This window comes from Arctopsyche grandis, chromosome 3, assembly GCF_051622035.1.
Source record: "Arctopsyche grandis isolate Sample6627 chromosome 3, ASM5162203v2, whole genome shotgun sequence".
Taxonomy (NCBI): Eukaryota; Metazoa; Arthropoda; class Insecta; order Trichoptera; family Hydropsychidae; genus Arctopsyche; species Arctopsyche grandis.
In genome coordinates this window covers 1,845,482-1,864,313 of record NC_135357.1, presented here as the reverse complement: position 1 = coordinate 1,864,313, position 18,832 = coordinate 1,845,482, and the positions used below count along the sequence as shown (strand labels likewise).

General features: G+C 36.6%; 1 protein-coding gene across 2 annotated transcripts in view; it reads left to right on the top strand.

The window, feature by feature from the left end:
* Positions 1–18,832, top strand: part of LOC143910010 (long-chain-fatty-acid--CoA ligase 6) — an 81,331-nt gene that overhangs the window by 53,146 nt on the left and 9,353 nt on the right. For both annotated transcript variants that reach the window (XM_077428338.1, XM_077428339.1), the window contains 5 exons: positions 16,399–16,522; positions 16,597–16,740; positions 16,817–16,942; positions 18,285–18,484; positions 18,561–18,761. In XM_077428338.1, coding sequence (XP_077284464.1) covers positions 16,399–16,522; positions 16,597–16,740; positions 16,817–16,942; positions 18,285–18,484; positions 18,561–18,761 — 795 coding nt within the window. The remainder of the gene's footprint in view (positions 1–16,398; positions 16,523–16,596; positions 16,741–16,816; positions 16,943–18,284; positions 18,485–18,560; positions 18,762–18,832) is intronic.

The following is an 18,832-nucleotide window of genomic DNA, read 5'->3' as shown; positions in this document are numbered from 1 at the left end:
CGGTATTTGGTGTTTGAATGGCTACCAACCTACATATTTGAGACTACTAAATAGGACCTTGTTTTACAGTATCAATGATCCAAATGGGCTCATTCTAAATGTTGATGAAATTTGTCTAAGAATACATTAAATCATAGGGCACGAGCACGATCTCGGCCTCCTGTGGTGAAAAAGCTTGTCTAACACCGCAGGATTTTTTTCCCGACAAGTGTCCCCTATAATTCTTCAAATATGGGAATAACCGTTATCGATCACTGTCAATACAAGGATTTTTGGTCTGGGTGACGTAGCATAGATCAGGCGTGCTAGCGTTTTTTTATTACATGTGCAAAACTATGTAAAAAAACACGTGCCACGTACCTCTTTGTGTTTGCACCTTAAGAGGGCTGGACAGCAGCCCCTTGTCCATACAAACGTACTATACTTCTCCCTTCGTCAATTATGGCACTAGAGAAATTGTTTTTTAATATGCTATGGATATCCACCATTGGGGTGCATCTATCGTTTTATTTTTTTGATTAATTATTTTTTATATGAGCTAGGAGCCGCCAAACATCTATAAAATCGCCTCTTTTTTACACCCACGAAACGAGTCCAGCGTGCTTATTTAACGGTTGATTTAAAAAAAAATACGCCGATAGATGCACAGAAAGTATCTTTCTCATACCGATGATGAAATTTTTTTAAAAATTGGTCCAGTTTTGGATGAGAAAATAGTAGAATACGAAACCTCGATTTTGTCAATTTAAAATACGTTTTATCTGGTCGAAGCGCAACTGTCGCATTCACTCAATATATATATATATATTGATATATATTATCGCATTCACTCAATATATATATACACTCAATATATATATCGAAGAAAGGAACGGTAACAAAATTAAGGTTTCGGGTGTACAGCCCTCTTAAGGGCGAAATCACACAGCGGTGAATGTGGCACGTATTTTTTTTAGATAGTTTTAAACGTTCATGGCACACGTTCTTTCAAAACGACACTTTCGACCTATCTCGTTTAAATTGTATGGTAGTATTTATCCTGCTTGACAGTGATCTATACCAAAACGACCATTTGGACTATTTTCAGTAACAATTTTCGGATACAATTTTACCGAATATGGTCCAAAGGGTCGTTTTGGTATAGATCACTGTCAAGCAAGGATAAATACTACCATACAATTTAAACGACATAGGTCGAAAGTTTCGTTTTGAAAGGACGTGTTCCACCGTGTGCCATTCATGCGTGTCATGAACGTCTCATTTTTTCTATATGTTTAAAACTATCTAAAAAAAGCTACGTACCACATTCGCTTTTTGGTTTTGTTACGTCCGAACAAATCCGGTCGTGTTTTGACCTGTCTGTGTTGATATTGCTCTGAGCGTGTCGAGACAATAGCGTGATCAGAAGCGTGCCGTTCAATGTTAATTGTACGCCGTGTTTTGTTCATTTTTATGATGAACCTTTTTTTGCACTCTAGCTTTGTAAATAAACCGAAAACGCCCTGATTCCTGGAAAAAGCACGCTTACGGTCCTACCTCTAGTTATAAGTCACTGTCAAGCAAGGATAAATATAAGGATACACTTATACTGAAAACACTCCAGGGGGTGATTTTGGGACGGTGCGTGCTGGGCGTGCCATGAATCTGTGCAAGGCACGCCACATTTTTTTCACACGTTTAATACTATCTAAAAAAACCATGTGCCTCGTTCATCGCTGTGTTTTCGCCCTCAACATTGTGTCACCGTGCGCGTCTTGTGTCTCCGCTGGCGCGCTGAGCCCTAATTCGTATGCATATTGATAATTCCTAACGATGACAAAATTTCGTGCAATTCCTTTGAACGTACCAATTAACTGCGAGACTCGCTCTTGGGAATGTAACCTTTTCGCTGCACAACAACACCAGAGCACTGGTGTCTGTTATTCATAATCCTCAAGATTTGGACCAGTGCCTACTATCTCGGTTCCCGCTATAGAAACCAAGTGACACTGACCGCATCTGCGACTCTCCCTCTCGTGTAAAAATAAACGTGTTGAATGAACTTTAAGTGTTTCGTCACGATCGCTACTTTTTCGCTCCACTATGTTGCTGTTAGGGGTTGAAGTTTTCTTGACAAATCGAAATCACGAGACCTTCGAATCCCGTGCTCTGATGATCAGCTGACGTGTGAGACAGGCGACCTCGTGCTCCTTGGCGATGTGCCAAAGCGAGAAATTTTCGGGAAAAAAATTACACGAATTTCTCTCGGTTATTATGTACAATGACGATCCACTTACGTAACTGGCTTCGTTGAAATCGTGCGAAAATTAAACTTGTGGGTGTTGAAAGCTCGACGAAACACTGTGGTCACCCTTGATAGAAAGCTCTAACCGAAATTGGCACGAATTATTCATTTTTAACATGCATAATGTATCTGTTATGAAATTGGAATAAATCATTTCAAATGAAATTATTTTTTTTTATAATTTATGTAAAAGTCAATGGTTGACTTGGAAGGTAAATACAAATGTACATATATTAGGTTCGGCCCAAATGCCTCAGAATCAGTTCGTATGGAAGGATTCTGTCAATAAAGAATGACTTAAACATAGACGAGTCTATTCGCCCACCCCGTCCACGTGTCCCATCCGATTACCAAAAATTATGTTAAATTTTGTTTTTTAAATAAATTCTAAATAGTATATAAATGGTTTATTTTATTTTTCATATACATATGTATTCGCACATATTATTTATTGTTAATAATAATAATTAGAGTATGGACCCAAAGCGCGCCGCTTATTGTTCAATTGTTATAAATGCTTTGTAAAAAAGGTTCGGCAAACCTTTTACAATGCATTTACAACATTTGAACAATGAACGGCGCGCTTTAGTTCCGGGCTTTAATAATAATATGTATTAAAACGGACGGGATGTATGTATGTATGTTTGTATGGGCGAGTGCAAGTATGGAGATTTCAAAAAAATAAATTTTAGTTATATCTATTTTGACTGCGATTTCAATTTCGATTTTGGTTCCAGTTTCGGTTCTGGTACCGATTTCGATTCCTATTTCAGTTCCGATTCCCGATACTTATTTCAGTTCCGGTTCTCGATTCCTATTTCAGTTCCGGTTGCGGATTCTTATTTCAGTTCCAGTTCCGGATTCCTATTTCAGTTCCGGTTACAACTTCGGTTGCGACATCGGTTTCGACATTGATTCCGACTTTGTATTTTGTTATTTTTATTACATACATATACATCTAACTTTATTTTAATACATGTATTAATTCTTTTTCCGAACCCATCCGTTAAAATTTTGTAACGTACGCCGCGGATTGAGCGAATAGAATCCCAGAGACTGTGACCGTTCAAAGATTATCTGTAACGGATATCTGTTAACGGATTAACTAAATGCATACCGTGCGACTGGTATAAGTGGGTTTTAAGGATTAGCGACAAGCTAAGTGCATGAAACAATGATTGCACTTCTCATACCGTGGGAATACATATCCGAATACGTGACTATACAGTAGGTAAACAGATAAGACGTCCTGAGAGACCGTGAGACCGGTGTAAGTGGTTTTAGGGATTAGCGACAAGCTAAGTGCATGAAAGCTAAACAATGATTGCACTTCTCATACCGTGGGAATACATATCCGAATACGTGACTATACAACAGGTAAACAGATTAGGCGTCCTGAGAGATCTACCCTTTATAAGGCGGTACGTAGGCGATATCATGTCATTCTGGACTTAGCAGTGACACTGCGTGTATCTCCTGAATCATCAATAAATGCTGTGAAACGACTGTTGGCCTTTTACTTGGATCCTCCACCCACCCCTACGCAACAATATCAACGGGCACAACAATTGTGTTGTTGCGTAGAGGTGGGTTGAGAATCCAAATGAAAGGCCAAACTCGCTTCACAACAGTTATAGGATGATTCGGGAGGCCCACGCACAGCCAAAACTCGTTCCAGAATGATCTGATAAGTACCTCCTTAAAAAGTGAAGGTCGCTCACTACAGCTTCCCCGATCCGTTTGTAGTGAGTCTCACGCTTTCGCGGTCTTACGCTCTCAGGGTTCTAGGAATTTTACCGACCACTTGTAGTCCTGCTAGGCCAATTCGGTGGTCTCCATTGTTAGCCCCCGAATGCACTTTAGGCGGAAGATAATCCCCATAATGTCCCCATGCTACAGTATTATATAATAATGTGTAGTCATTAATCATTATGACAGTGTGATTTTGCGGGGTATTTTTCTAGGACTGGATTGATGAATAAATTGATTTATCGCCGTGTTAACTTCTTTGTTCTGTTCAATTCCGTTACGGATTTGGTAACGAATAGTGTGTGCTTTCCTTTCCAAACGTACCCCCGTCTAGTCGTGTTTCATTTTCTACTCAAAATTTTCACTTCTGCCGTGCGTTTTAACGGTATTCGTTATTTTTCTTACTAAATGATAACAAGTTATCAATCCATTGTCATGTTTGTCAAATACTAAATATCTTATGAAGTATGTAAATGATACGTTGCCAATTCAGCTGTTAGTATTCCAAAAGCGCCCGATCCGATCCGATCCTAAATCTATTCATATAAGTTGCAACGCGCAACTATGTATGTAAATTAATTCTGACAAATATGTTTCAGTCATAAATATGTTGTTTACATTCTACTAATCTGTTTTTTAATATATTCCGGAAATTATGTGTCAAAATGAAGAGAGAATATAATTTTAAAATATTAAAAAAAAAAATCTTTGAAGTACGTAAAAATATATCCTACGTTAAACTTGCCAAGGTGAAAATTGCATATGACATTGGCAACGTTTCCCAAGTGTTGTCCCGTAAAACCCTGGAATATGTATTATATATCTAGCTACCAATTAAAAATGAATTATCATATAGTTCTGGGACATGAGAGAGGAGAATAAATTATTATTTTGAATAAAAATGCTAATAATTTTATTTTACTACCGCCATCTCTGTTTTTACTACCGCCATCTATGTATGTATGTATCTAAAGACTACATAGACGTCACCCAGATTTAAAATTTTCAAACTTCAAACGCGTCTTAAACGATATTTTATCTCTATCGTAATGGCGGAAGATCCATTTACTTAGTATATTGATGACCAAAATGAGCAATATGGCAAAGTATGAAAACGATCGGATAAGAGGCAAATCTTTTCCTGAATTGTAATCGTAAGTGAAACGTAAAGGAGGTTTGCAAAAAGTGTAACACTTCGATATTTAAGTCACTTGACCTTGAATTAAGAAAATTTTTAATCTGCAGCGCATTTTTAAATACATATGTATGTATGTATGTACATTAAAAAAATATCATGATTCTCAAATTGTGTCAAAATTTAAATTGTGATTGAATGACTGAGAATCGTCCCGTCTTTATTTTTTCAATCTAAGCGCCAAGTGACCATAGTTTCATTTTGTTAAAAAAAAAATCATGTTTAATCAATGTTTTAATTCAATACTTCTTTCTATATGTAGATAGATTAATGCAAAAAAATGCAATCGATAAAATTCGGTACAAAGCCGTTACGAAATTGTTAACAAAATATGCGTGCTGTTTATTTATGGCACTTGTGGATGCACTCTGTATTAACCAGCTAACCACTTCATCGCCATAAGCGCACCGGTGCGCGCTCCTTCGTATTTAAGGCTATGGCTCGAAATTAATTTTGGTTTCTTCACAGAGACATCTAAAAATATCCCTTGATACTAATGAAATTGAAAAATGTCAATATTTTTCGTTAGTTTGTGATATATTCAAGAGGTAGTGTCAAGGGTTGGCACTAAACACATAATGAAATAATCGGTTTCTACAAACGCGTGGCGATTAAGTGGTTAACTGCCACTCTTTTTGCACTATTTATTAACCAGTTAACTGCCTCTAGCAAAATATTTGATCTTTACCTGTACGCCAGCAACTTTTAAATTAGTTGAACATGCCAAATAATGATTTGACTCGCATGATTTGAGGCTCCCAAAGGTTTGATGTGACTTTGTGTCTTTTTGCAAAGTGACTCGTGTCATGATTAGTCTTCGGCGTTGGCTGGATACTTTTCAAATAACAATAGACTTCTCCATTAGTGTACAAAGCAAGAGAGCAAAAATCATGGTTTACAATAGTAATAGTGAACCAATTTTTGTGCGAAAAGCATCAACCGAACGCCTACTTCTAGTCATGATGCACGAGAGTATATGAATACTTCACATTTCTCTGTATAATTGATTAAGTAGCAGCTCGAATGACATATTACATTTTCTACCAGGAAGGGCTTACAGGTAAACCCCAATGTGCCTTCCTGGCCAATTACAAACGATGCAGCATTTTTATTATACAAGTCGCTGAATTACGAGACACTGAAAACTCGCAAATTAACTAGACATCTATGAATTGTACATAAATTCTATTGTACATTAATCATATTCAAATAGTGGTGACATAGTAGGTAGGAAGGATTTTAGCCAAATTTAATCGGGAACCGTTTCAACAATGACATCAGAGAAAATTGGAAAACTCTGATAGGAAACGATCGACCTGGAGTCACAAATATCCAGGTCTGACCAGCAGCACTACATATATACTCGGAAAAATTATTTTCAATCGAGGTCAGCTCATGGGATCGAACCCGGCGCCTCTCGACGCTAAGCAGAATTGTAACGACCGAGCTATGCTGCTGGCTAATGTGTTGCTCTTATGTTAAAATAATTCTGAAAAACCCAAATCATCATTTTTTTTCTTTTTTAACCAAGCTCGTCCATAGACAGTGCTTATAAAACCTTTTTTAAACGATTTAAATGTACGTTTCGGAAAAGAAATCGATGCGACTCGCCTGTGAGACGCTACAAGGCGAGTCAATGCGTGACTCGCGGGTGAGTCGCTGGCGTACAAAGGGTTAAAGGTTGAGCTGAAGGTCGAAAAGTCAACTTACGTATGTGTCCTGCCCACCTTCTCGTTACATGCATATTTACGTCAACTCGCGATTCAATTTGGAAGTTTCACTTTGAACGTGCGTTGTCAAAGCGGGCAAAAGGTTAACAAAGTGTGAATGCATACGAGAAGATGTCATTGTTTGTTACGTCGTTTATTTTCGAACGTCTCGTGACATTGAAAAGGTTTTTCAGCCGCTCTTATTATAAATAACTAAGTTTAGCTATTCGAGTCACGCGGTCTCACAGCTATTTCTAAATTCCTGCTGAAACATACATACATAAATAAATAATTCATATTCGTAACCGATCACGTTATGCGTGTAATCGAATTCGGTCTCCGGCAACTTGTCACTTTCGAGCGGGATGTTATTTCCGATTAATTTCAAAATGTCGTATGTCGCAAACGGCCAGTCAAACTATTGGCCAGCATTCATGAAAATCTTACTACTTGGAAATAATCACGCTGAATCATATATGTAAGACGGTAAAAGAATTCACAGGTAGGTTAGGTAGGTGGTAAAAAAAAGGTTATGCATATGTTAAAAAAACGCCAGCACGCATTATCTTTCCTGTAGCACCCAGTCCCAAAAATCATTCCCCAAGTGTTTTTGGTGATATTTTAGCCTTATATTAACATTTGAAGAAATGTGGGATAAACTCAATAATAAGATCGTACGAATTAACAAAGGCCTGAAGTAACGCCCTTCCCAGATGGAAGCCACGAGGATTAAAAAATCGGTAATTGGATTATTAGTCACATTGCGATCGCCCAAAAGACAATTTTCGCCATGAAAATCGCGAATACGGAATATTTAGCACTCAAGTTCTCGTTATTATGATAGTTATCGTTAGTATGATGGACTTTTCGGCTGCCAGATGTTCCGTTGTAGAGATTTTAGTGACTTTTGGGCGAGTGCTCTTTGACCAATAATCACCGAACCAAGAAAAACACGTGCCGCGTGCCTCTTAGTGTGTTTTCGCGTTGCCAAGTATCTTCCCAGTGCCGTCATATCGTCACTTTGTGCAGGATACGATCATAATAACAAGTGTCTTGAAGTATCTATAGGTTGACCATTTTGATTGAGGCATTGTCAAAGTTTGGTAGGTTAATTAATTATAAATATTTAAAGTTGGACCTTTTGAAAGCTTGCCAGTGGATTTATCAATTCGAAATTGCCACATTTACTACTGAAAATAAACAAATTCCAGATAACCTTTTCCCATACCATGCCATTAGCATCAATTTTTAATGTATGCAATAATATGTATGTACTTCATTAGCGATAAAATAGTTTACGGTAAATTTTAAAATTCACCGGTATTGACCGATGGCGAACTTTTGGCCGATTTACCGGTATACCGGTATTGCAATCCCTACTTAAGCCACTTTAAACATTCTTCTAATAAAACTGGCTCTTATTTGACAAATAAATAGTTAGCTGCCACCAGATCGTTACTTTATATAGGAATAGTGGTTTTACCCGGCTTCGCTCGGTATTTGTAATATAAACCGCTTAAACATGACATATCTAATAGTAAACATTTTATTAAATTTATTTGAATAGTTTTATTTTATATAAATTTGTTTTTTTTTTATTAAATTGACTGTCACGAACAAACAAACATATGTATATACTAAGTCTCTTTCGAAATTATATATATATAGCAGAATCCGGCGGTCCCCCCGGCGCCCCTCGGGACTTCGCCACCGAGGACTTCGCCCCCTAGGCCTTCAAATCCTTCAAATTGAAAAAAAAATCGAATCGGCGCCTATGAATCGAAAAAAAAAAATCGACTGTGTTGTTTACGAATTCCCAACCAATGTTACATATATGCATATGTATGTATATACAAAGTCTCTTTCGAAATTATATATTAGGTATGACTATCTATTATACTACATATACATATGACTATCTAGAGAATCGCTGGGTTAGTGTAGTCTTATTTTCATTGCAGATTTTATATATAATCACTTTTCTATACACATGTCTTAAAATATATGTATCCTATATATTTTCCTATAGACAATTCTGTTTTCTAGCATTTTTAAATCATTTATTATACAATACATACTTCGCAAAACTCATTATATAATAATATGTATGTGTATGAATGTAATCACTTCGAAGCTCGCTATAAGCTTTTTCAAATCTATCGTCTTTCGATCGATTTTCCACGAATCTATAATGTAATGTATCTATTTTCAATTTTCCGAGTGGCATCACCTCGTTAGTAATCATGATTCTACAAGCGAATAAATATTTCAACGCCGTTCCAAATGTACAGATTTTATCGACCCACTGATGACACACTTCAGAATATTTCTGGTGTAGTTAAATAACGTTAAATGCTTTGTATCATTATATGTGGTGACAGTTCAGAAAGCCACGACGAACGTTTTTACCGTCTGCTAATGTTGCGAAGTGAATTAAAAGGGGGGCTCTAAATACGCATCTAGTTGACAAAAATAATTGCCTCCACTTCCAAGCTAGCTGGAATGAGATATAATTGTGTATTGGCTTCGGGTAGCGATTGTACAATTATGATATACAGAAAGCTGATGAAAACAATAAAGGTGAAATCACACAGGGAAGAACGGCACGTCGTGTGCTTGGCCCCCCGCTGTGGGGGGGTCTCCTACATTTCTACAAATATGGGATACACCGTTATCGATCCAATGGTCGTTCGAGCTTTGTTATGAACCTCTGAATACGTATCTACATAGTTGACAAAAATAATTGCCTCCACTTCCAAGCTAGCTGGAATGAGATATAATTGTTTATTGGCTTCGGGTAGCCGTTTTACAATTATGATATACAAAAAGCCTAAAAAATACAATAAGGGCGAAATCACACAGGGAAGAACGGCACGTCGTGTGCTTGGCCCCCCGCTGTGGGGGGGGTCTCCTACATATATTCAAATATGGGATACACCGTTATCGATCACTGTTAAGCAAGGATAAATACAATGATTAAATTTTACTGAAAACACTCCAGGGGGTGATTTTGGGACGGAGCGTGCTGGGCGTGCAATGAATCTGTGCAAGGCACGCCACATTTTTTTCGCACGTTTAATACTATCTAAAAATAATCATCTGCCACGTTCATCGCTGTGTGTTTTCGCCCTAAACACAAACATACACAAGGCGCGGATAAGAGTGAAATTGCACAAGGAAGAACGGCACGTCGTGTGCTTGGCCCCCCGCTGTGGGGGTTCTCTTACATTTCTTCAAGTATGGGATACACCGTTATCGATCACTGTCAAGCAAGGATAAAATTTTACCTAAAACACTCCAGGGGGTGATTTTAAGACGGTGTGTGCTGGCCGTGCCATAAATGTGTGAAGGCACGCCACATTTTTTCGCACGTTTAATACTATCTAAAAAAAAAAACATGTGCCACGTTCTTCGCTGTGTGTTTTGGTCCTAAATATTGTGTCTCCATGCGCCCCTTGTGTCATCGTGCGCGCCTTGTGTCACCGTGCGCGTCTTGTGTCTCTGCTGGCGCGCTGAGCCCTAATTCGTATGCATATTGATCATTCCTAAGAGTTTTTCATATTAAGATGTGTTGTAAGATATTTTTACCTGACAACCTATTCTATAATCGATGTGAGGGGCGCCGAACGCGCCCCTCGCCTATATTTTTAATAAAACATAAAATTTGAGATTAATGCGATGTGTTATACATATGGTATTTCAATCAATTACAAACTTTTCACGAGCGTAAAGACCCCAGGAGAATGTATCACATTGATATTTTAAATATACTATGTAGATAGATAGGAGTTACAAGAATCCTATCTCAATATCGAATTAGCGATACGTATGTTTATCACTGTAATGCCTGCAATAGTGGCATCGGCAGATAGGACCTTAAGTTAACGTTGATTAAAGGCTCAAGTCTAGAGCGATTATCAATTCCAAGTATGTATAGTATCAATACAAGTGGCAAGTAATATAAATTTTGATAATATAATAACAGACTTTGCTAACGCCAAATTCACGGAAAATTCGTCTTCAGTTTTTTTCTATCTGTAATAATTAACTATCCATTGTTCGGCAAACCTTTAACAATGCATTTACAACCTTTGAACAATACACGGCCCCCTCAGGCTCCGGTGACTAGTAATAATTAATAGTTAAGTTGTTAATAATGTAATAGGTTACCGTTCTAGACAAATTTTAAATGACAAAAAATAAAAACCACAAAATTTTAATCGTGTTCAAAGTGCACTGATTCCTTTTATATACATAATTTGATATTTATTGCGAAATTTTCAATGTGGGACATTTGTTATATAAAAATTAATCTTGTTTTTTTTTATTTTATTTTAAAATGTTTAATAAATATTATTTTAAATGAAAAAAAGTATTTTAATCTAATGAATAAATAATAAAGGGGCGACAAATTTGATATTTTCCAAGGGCGCCACAAACATCGCCACGGCTCTGGTTGTGTGCATGTATGTATGTATGTATGTAAGAGAATTTTGATTTTGATACTACTTATATTCTTAAAATATAAAGGTAGATTTTTTTATATAAAATATATGTACATATGTACATATATTTTATTCCGAGTATAATCTCTAATGCTTATGGTCAAACTTGGATATTTGTGACCCCAAGTCGATGGGTTGGATCCCGTGATCTGACCGCGATTGAAAAAAAATTATTCCGAGTATAATCTCTAATGCTGCTGGTCAGACTTGGATATTTGTGACTCCAAGTCGATCGTTTCCTCTCAGAGTTTGCCAATTTATCTGATTTCATTGTTGAAACGGTTTCTACATCAAATTGACAAATACCATCCTACCCACTATGTCACCACTATTTGAATATGATTTCAAAATTGTATTATCTACATACATATAACATAAATATCTCGCTAATTTTCTTATATATAGTATTTGTATTATACTTATTTGTCTGGTCACAGTGAGGCGTTAGACTATTCTGAAATGTCACTGTGGCTAATATGTAAATAAATAAAATATAAATAAAAACATGCATACGCTCAATTGTACGTAGACGGTCGGGCAAATTGTGGGAGTACATAATATTGCAGAAGATGTCGCTGTGACTAATAAAAAAGACACATACGTGCTAATTTGTACGCAGATGGCCGGGCGAGCGTTTGGGGATGGAATGAGGGACAACGCGGGGTGGAGTTCGACGGCGATGCGAAACCGCTAGCGACAATAGCCTCGGGTGTGGTTAATTTATCAATTATTTTCTAAAACTACCCGTTGAAATATCAACGGGCACGACATTAGTTAATTTATAATATCATATTTTCCTTCTAGTATTATTTAAATCATCTTGTTGATTAATTTGCGGAATTGTCCAACTTTCTATTTAACTTTGTGTAGTAAATTCCATTGATAGCGAATAAAACGATCTGGAAAAAAATATGGCGTCGCTCCAAATATTTTCTCAAATTTTTAAAATCGCTCCGAGGACCACATTAAGTCTCGACAAGTTTACAACTCTGTTTATTGCATTGTAAAAAAGCCAAATCTCAATTCGACTTGATTCTAGAAGTTTCTTCTTTGCCAATAGTGTTTACCATGTTTCCACCTTTATTAGGAACATTAAACGTACAAAACACGCTTTTCAAAGTATTTTCACAGCATATCTGCGTCAGTTACATAAATTAATATAAATAGAATTAGAATAGACCAACTGTTTTGTATTAATCACCCTCCCCCTTGGGTTCTCGAGCGGATTATTTGAGACATTTTCCACTGAAACGTGTCCGTTGCCAAGTTTTGCGGATAGTTCAACGTCAACGCCTGGCATTCCAGTGACCGGTTGAACTATCTGATGATTCGCTATGGATAAATTCAACTTTGTTAGCTATCAATATATTAATGGTATGTTTTTCGTATCTAAATTTGACTTCATAAACACCAAAACTCAAATGCAATTAACAAAAAGGCGATGCAGTATTATCTTCTGAGCAAGTCATACGACTATAGTGCTGTTCATGATTAATCATGCACGTTGACCCAAAGCTATTGATATTGATAATTGTATATATATATATTTATAATTGAGCAATTACAGTCTAAGAATTCAATCTAATCAACAACTGCCTCAATTACATAACAGATGTATGTATTTTATTTTATTTTTATTTATACCGGGAAGACCTAACAGGTAACCCCAATGCATTGTACATTTGATACAAGTATTATACAAAGTAAATACGGTAAACGGATTATTCCGCAAAAAGCGATCTCGCGCACGTCAATAAAATCTCGATCACGGAACATCTGGCACTCGAGTTCTCGTCAGTGCAATATTTCGCGTGGGTGACTTTCGATTGATGGAGTTTTTGGGTGCCAGATGTTCCGTGATTGAGATTTTAGTGACGTTGATTGATATGTAATCAGCGAACCAGTGAATACATATCAATCAACACCCACAGAGACATATATGGTCAAATTTGTAAATTTGAAACATTTTTAAACAATTCAGCGAAAATCTGTAAATATATATACAATAAATAATAGGTACATAACATCCACAGAGACATATATGGTCAAGTTTGTAAATTTTCAGCATTTTATACAATTAAGCGAAATTCGAGATTGCTGAAAACTCAAGATTTGCAAGAAAATGGGTAAGGTTGCCAATTTGTTGGAACCGTTGAAATGAAAATCAGATAAATTGGCAAACTCTGATGGGAAACAATTGACCTGGAGTCACAAATCCAAGGTTTGGCCAGCAGAAACCAGTGGGATTTGAACCCGTGACCGCCTTGTTCAAAGCATTATATACTAACCACTAGTCTATTCTACTGGTTCTATGAATTATCTATTTCAAATGAAGAATCCCAGCTGAATGTGACTAGAAAACTTTTCTCATTTATTACTTAGTTATTTTTTAATAATTTTCCTGTCCCGATTAACCGAACATCTAGTTAAATATAATCGACTGCATATTCGATTTTATTGATGATTTTAAGTATTCAATGTATATCTGCTGGCGAGATTTAAATAGTTAAAACGAAATTCGACCGTCTCCTGTTGTAGTTTGTTGATTTTATCTGATTTATGGTCTATTCATATTGGCACAGCACAGACCGGCAACTGCACTTAAAAGCAGTACGAAAAGTATTCACATACATATACATATGTTCCGCAATATGTACGTGTCGTAGACGGAACAGCCGTAGCCGACAAATTCTATTCATACTATACAGCAGTACATGTCACCGTAACGTATCAAGCAAAACCGGTTTTCTTTGGTCAGTGTGAAAATATTCATGCACGACGTGACGCCATAGTAGCGAGTGCACGCGTACTAACGAATGTGCGCATTCGCATATGAATATTTTCGTCAATTTGTGACAGTATTGATACGACGCAAGCAATATTGCGTATCGTCGCTCTCTGTAATGTGTATGTAAGTCGATAAACGGACTACTAGTCAAATGTGAACCGGTCACAGGACAACCGGTCGCTCTAGATCGGTCACACGTGATCACCCGTCACACTAAAACTGGTCACGAGAAAACTGGTCACACCCTAAAACTGGTCACACCCTATAATCGGTCACGAGAAAACTGGTGTCCTGTGACCGGTTCACATTTGACTAGTTATCACCGAACCATGTAAGTCGATTTTGCCCTTCTCTAGGCCAAAACTTGTCTAAACAGGCGTTGCTGTGTAGTATGAATAGAAGTAGCCGTTTCCGTGCACTGACAAAAATCACGATTGATTATAGTGACGCGTTGGAGATACCCATCGCATTGTACTAAAATATTGAAACTACATTAGATTCATTTTACGATTAGTTCAATAAACTTCTTTGGTTATTACTTTGTAAAGTTAACGTAAGGTTTCGCGGCTTTCCGACATTCTTTCTTCGACTTAACACATTACAAATCGCAGTTTCCTTTTCTAAAATTACTAGCTACGTAGATGTATTTAAATCAAAGATGAAATGAAAAAAAAACCAGTTGAATGAGTAGCTGTGTAATTTTACATTTTTAAAATACGCTCTCCAGCTGGTCTTCTTCGTCGTATTACATTTTTATTAAAGCTTTTCATAAACTTGATCTGTTATTTACGACGTTCAGCTGTGAAGTGTATATTATTATTTTTATTTCCTACTACTAAAAAGCCGAGATGTATTTTTAATGACTTTGACGCCCCCGACGTTTGTCTTTTAATTAATTCACTGTCCGTGGAAACTTTTATATTGTATAATAACACGTATTTGTGAGTTTTAATGGATCGATCAAAACAAACGTTTGTGTAGATTCATTTTAGAATGCATGTACATATGATAAATCAAGATTTGAAACAAAACCTCTACGATATTTAAATAAAAACTAACAACAGTTCAAATTGAAAAAAAAAACCTAACCTAAAATATTATAAAGTTTAGACAAAATTTGAATGAAAACTTACATAACCTATAATACTTAATTTTATTAATTTTAGTGTCAGAAACAATCCCGGCAATCCCTAAAAGATGTGTATTAGTATCCTTAATTTTATTTTGATCCTTAATTTATACCAGGAATGCCTAACAGATAACCCCAATGCGCCTTCCTGGTCTGAAACATTGTAAATTTGATACAGATATTATTAGTATTATACAAAATAAATAAATACATATCAATTAATATCCACACAGACATATCTGGTCAAATTTGTAAATTTGTAGCATTTTAAACAATTCAGCGAAATTCAGTAAATATACATATATCAATTAACATCTTCATAGACATCCATGGTCAAATTTGTAAATTTGCAGCATTTTATACAATTCAGCGAAATTCGAGATTGTTGAGATTTTGCGATAAAATGGGAAAGGTTGCCAATTTGATGGAACCGTTTCAATGAAAATCAGATAAATTGGCAACTTTAATAAGAAACGATTGACCTGGAGACACAAATTAAAGGTCTGGCCAGCAGAAACCAGTGGGATTTGAACCTGTGACCACCTTGTTCAAAGCATTATATACTAAACACTAGTCTATTCTGCTGGTTGAATAAAATTAAATGACTGTCTTCCTCATTAACTTTCTACCACTTGATCCAATTTGGACCAAACTTTGTAAACTTACAATGTATGGTATTGAAAAGAACAGTATATATTGAATATTTGTATACAAGACCCTTGTCCTTGTATTAAATCCTCTACATTTACAAATCCGACTGAGCAAAGTTGTGCTTTTCAGCTAATCCTTCTGTATGTTTCTTAATAACATACATAGTTTGCTTCGAAATTTACTATTTTGTATACCGTGTATAGTAAAATACACGAAAACAATTATAAAGAAATACTATGGGTTGATAAGTATGCAATAAATTCCCAGGCAATGCCGGGTACTATATGTATATATATACAATCTAATAAATCATAAAAGTTTTTTGTATAAATGCAAGCATTTTACTCTCTGGAATTGTGACTGATAAAATTATTGTTGTTGATTTCAGGGTCCGGAGATGATCCGAGTCTCGAAGTTCTACAAAGAAGCCAAGAATGGAAAGTTCCTGAGCTACTTCCACGAAGACACGAAGACACTCTACGAAGGATTCAGACGAGGCGCCAAAGAATCAAGTACGACCATCTCGTTAGATACGAATTTTCATCAAATAACAGCCGGATTTATGACGATTTTAAAACCTTTTCAGATAATGGACCTTGCATCGGATGGCGAGAAGGCCCCGGCAAACCATACATTTGGGCCAACTATAACGAAACCCTTTTGAGGGCCAAGAACTTCGGTTCTGGACTCGTCGCCCATGGATTAAGTCCCGGAACGCAAACGTTCGTCGGTAAGATGACACATTTATAATCGTTTATTACTATAATGGTTATATTTTTATTATAATTTTTCGGTTTTTTTTTCAGGTATATATGCCCAGAATTGTCCGGAATGGGTTATCACGGAGCAAGCTGTCTATTGTCATTCCATGGTTTTAGTTCCTCTGTATGATACTTTGGGACCGGACTCGTGCTCTTTTATTATTAATCAAGGTATGTCATAGATTGATAGATTGACAACTAAAACAAGCCAGCTTATGTAGCTATCAGCTTAGAAAACATGTGATAAATTTGATTCAAACCTCATTGTTTGACGTAGCCAGCAGCATAGCTCGGTCGTTAAGCTTCTGCTTAGCGTCGTGAGGTGCCTGGTTCGATCCCAGGGCCGGGCCTCGAGTGAAAATGAATTTTTCAGAGTATGCTGTTGGTCAGACCTGGATTTGTGACTCAAGGTTGATCGTTTCCTATCAGAGTTTGCCAATTTTCTCTGATTTCATTGTTGAAACGGTTCCCGGTAAAAATTGGCTGAAATCACCTATAATTTGTGATTGATTAATGTGCAATAAATAAGTTTGTGTACAATTTGATAGATGTCTCATTGATTTGCGAGTTTTTCAGTGTCTCGTAATTCAGTGACTTATATAATGAATAAAAAATGCTGCAATATTTGTAATTGGCCAGGAAGGCGCACTGGGGTTGCCTGTAATGCCTTCCTGGTATGTAATTAATAAAATAAATAAATAAAAGTATGAGTGACGTATAGAGGCTATTATGACTGTAATTTTAATGTCGCAAATATGTACAAATCAGCCCGTTGTTTGAATTTGATTTAATCAGTGTTTTCATATAGGATTTGGCTTTAAACTTTTAATTACAATCATTTTAATTTGAATTATTCTGTTTTTGAATCCATTCTCTTGGGGTAACCCTTTGAATGCTGACCAACGCCGATCGGTGTTTTGCCAATATTTCCATGAGCTTGAAATACGCCGATAGGCCTTGTTTTTTGAGTATGTAAAAAATAAACAAGAATACTACCTGCTAATAAGCCTTTCCAGGTAGCATTAATAAAAAAAGCATTGAACATGGGTCGTGTAATCCGTGTCAATTTTTATAAAGACTGGTTTACACCGGAATTTCTGAATTTATAACCGTAGCAGAATTTCTCGATGGAAATCCCTAGCTAGCTGCTGAGTATTTTAGATTGTGGTTTGGCATTTAGATTGTGAGCATTACATTTTAACAACAATCAAGAAGATCGAAATAGTTTTGGAAAAATACATTCATTAATAGACTTCTTTTGTTTATTTTATATTGTTGTAAGATATATTAGAGAGTCTAAACACACCTTTACAAAATTCGAAATCCTCGGCTGTAGTTATCTAGGGTTTGTTTGGAATAGCTACAATTTTTATACCTGCTTTCTATTGGATTTCTAAATAATTCTATTTGGAAATGTTGGCTTTGAACAGAAATGACGTCAGCACTCAAATGGTTAAATAAGTCAGATTTCCCTGTTAAAATTTGAAGTGTTCATTATTTGGGTTTTTTTCAGCGGACATTTCAATTGTCGTCTGCGAGGACGACAAGAAGGCAAACCTGCTCCTCGACAAATCGCCAAAGAGTCTGCGCAAGTTGGTTGTCGTCAAAGAAGTGAGGCCGGCGACATACCAGCGGGCGAAGAACCGCGGCGTGGACATCGTCAAGTTCACCGATGTCGAGCTGCTCGGAGCCCAAAAAGACTATCCGCAAACGGTCAGCATCACAAATCGACAGATTCATCACAAACTAAAGATTTTTTTGCTTAATATATTTATTTTTCATGTTACAGCCTCCTAAAGCTCAAGATCTGTGCACCGTCTGCTACACGTCAGGCACAACCGGCAATCCCAAAGGTGTGATGTTGACCCATGAGAATGTCATGGCGGCGCTGTGCAGTGTCATGGCCCAGCTCGGTCCGCACAAACCGAACAAAACCGACGTTCTGTTGTCGTTCTTACCTTTGGCTCACATGCTTGAAAGGTGTTGTGAGGTAATTGAAACAATGCTATTAAAATTTAATCTCATTTAGTGGTCTTGAATTTAGTTTCATGCGTGTGTAAA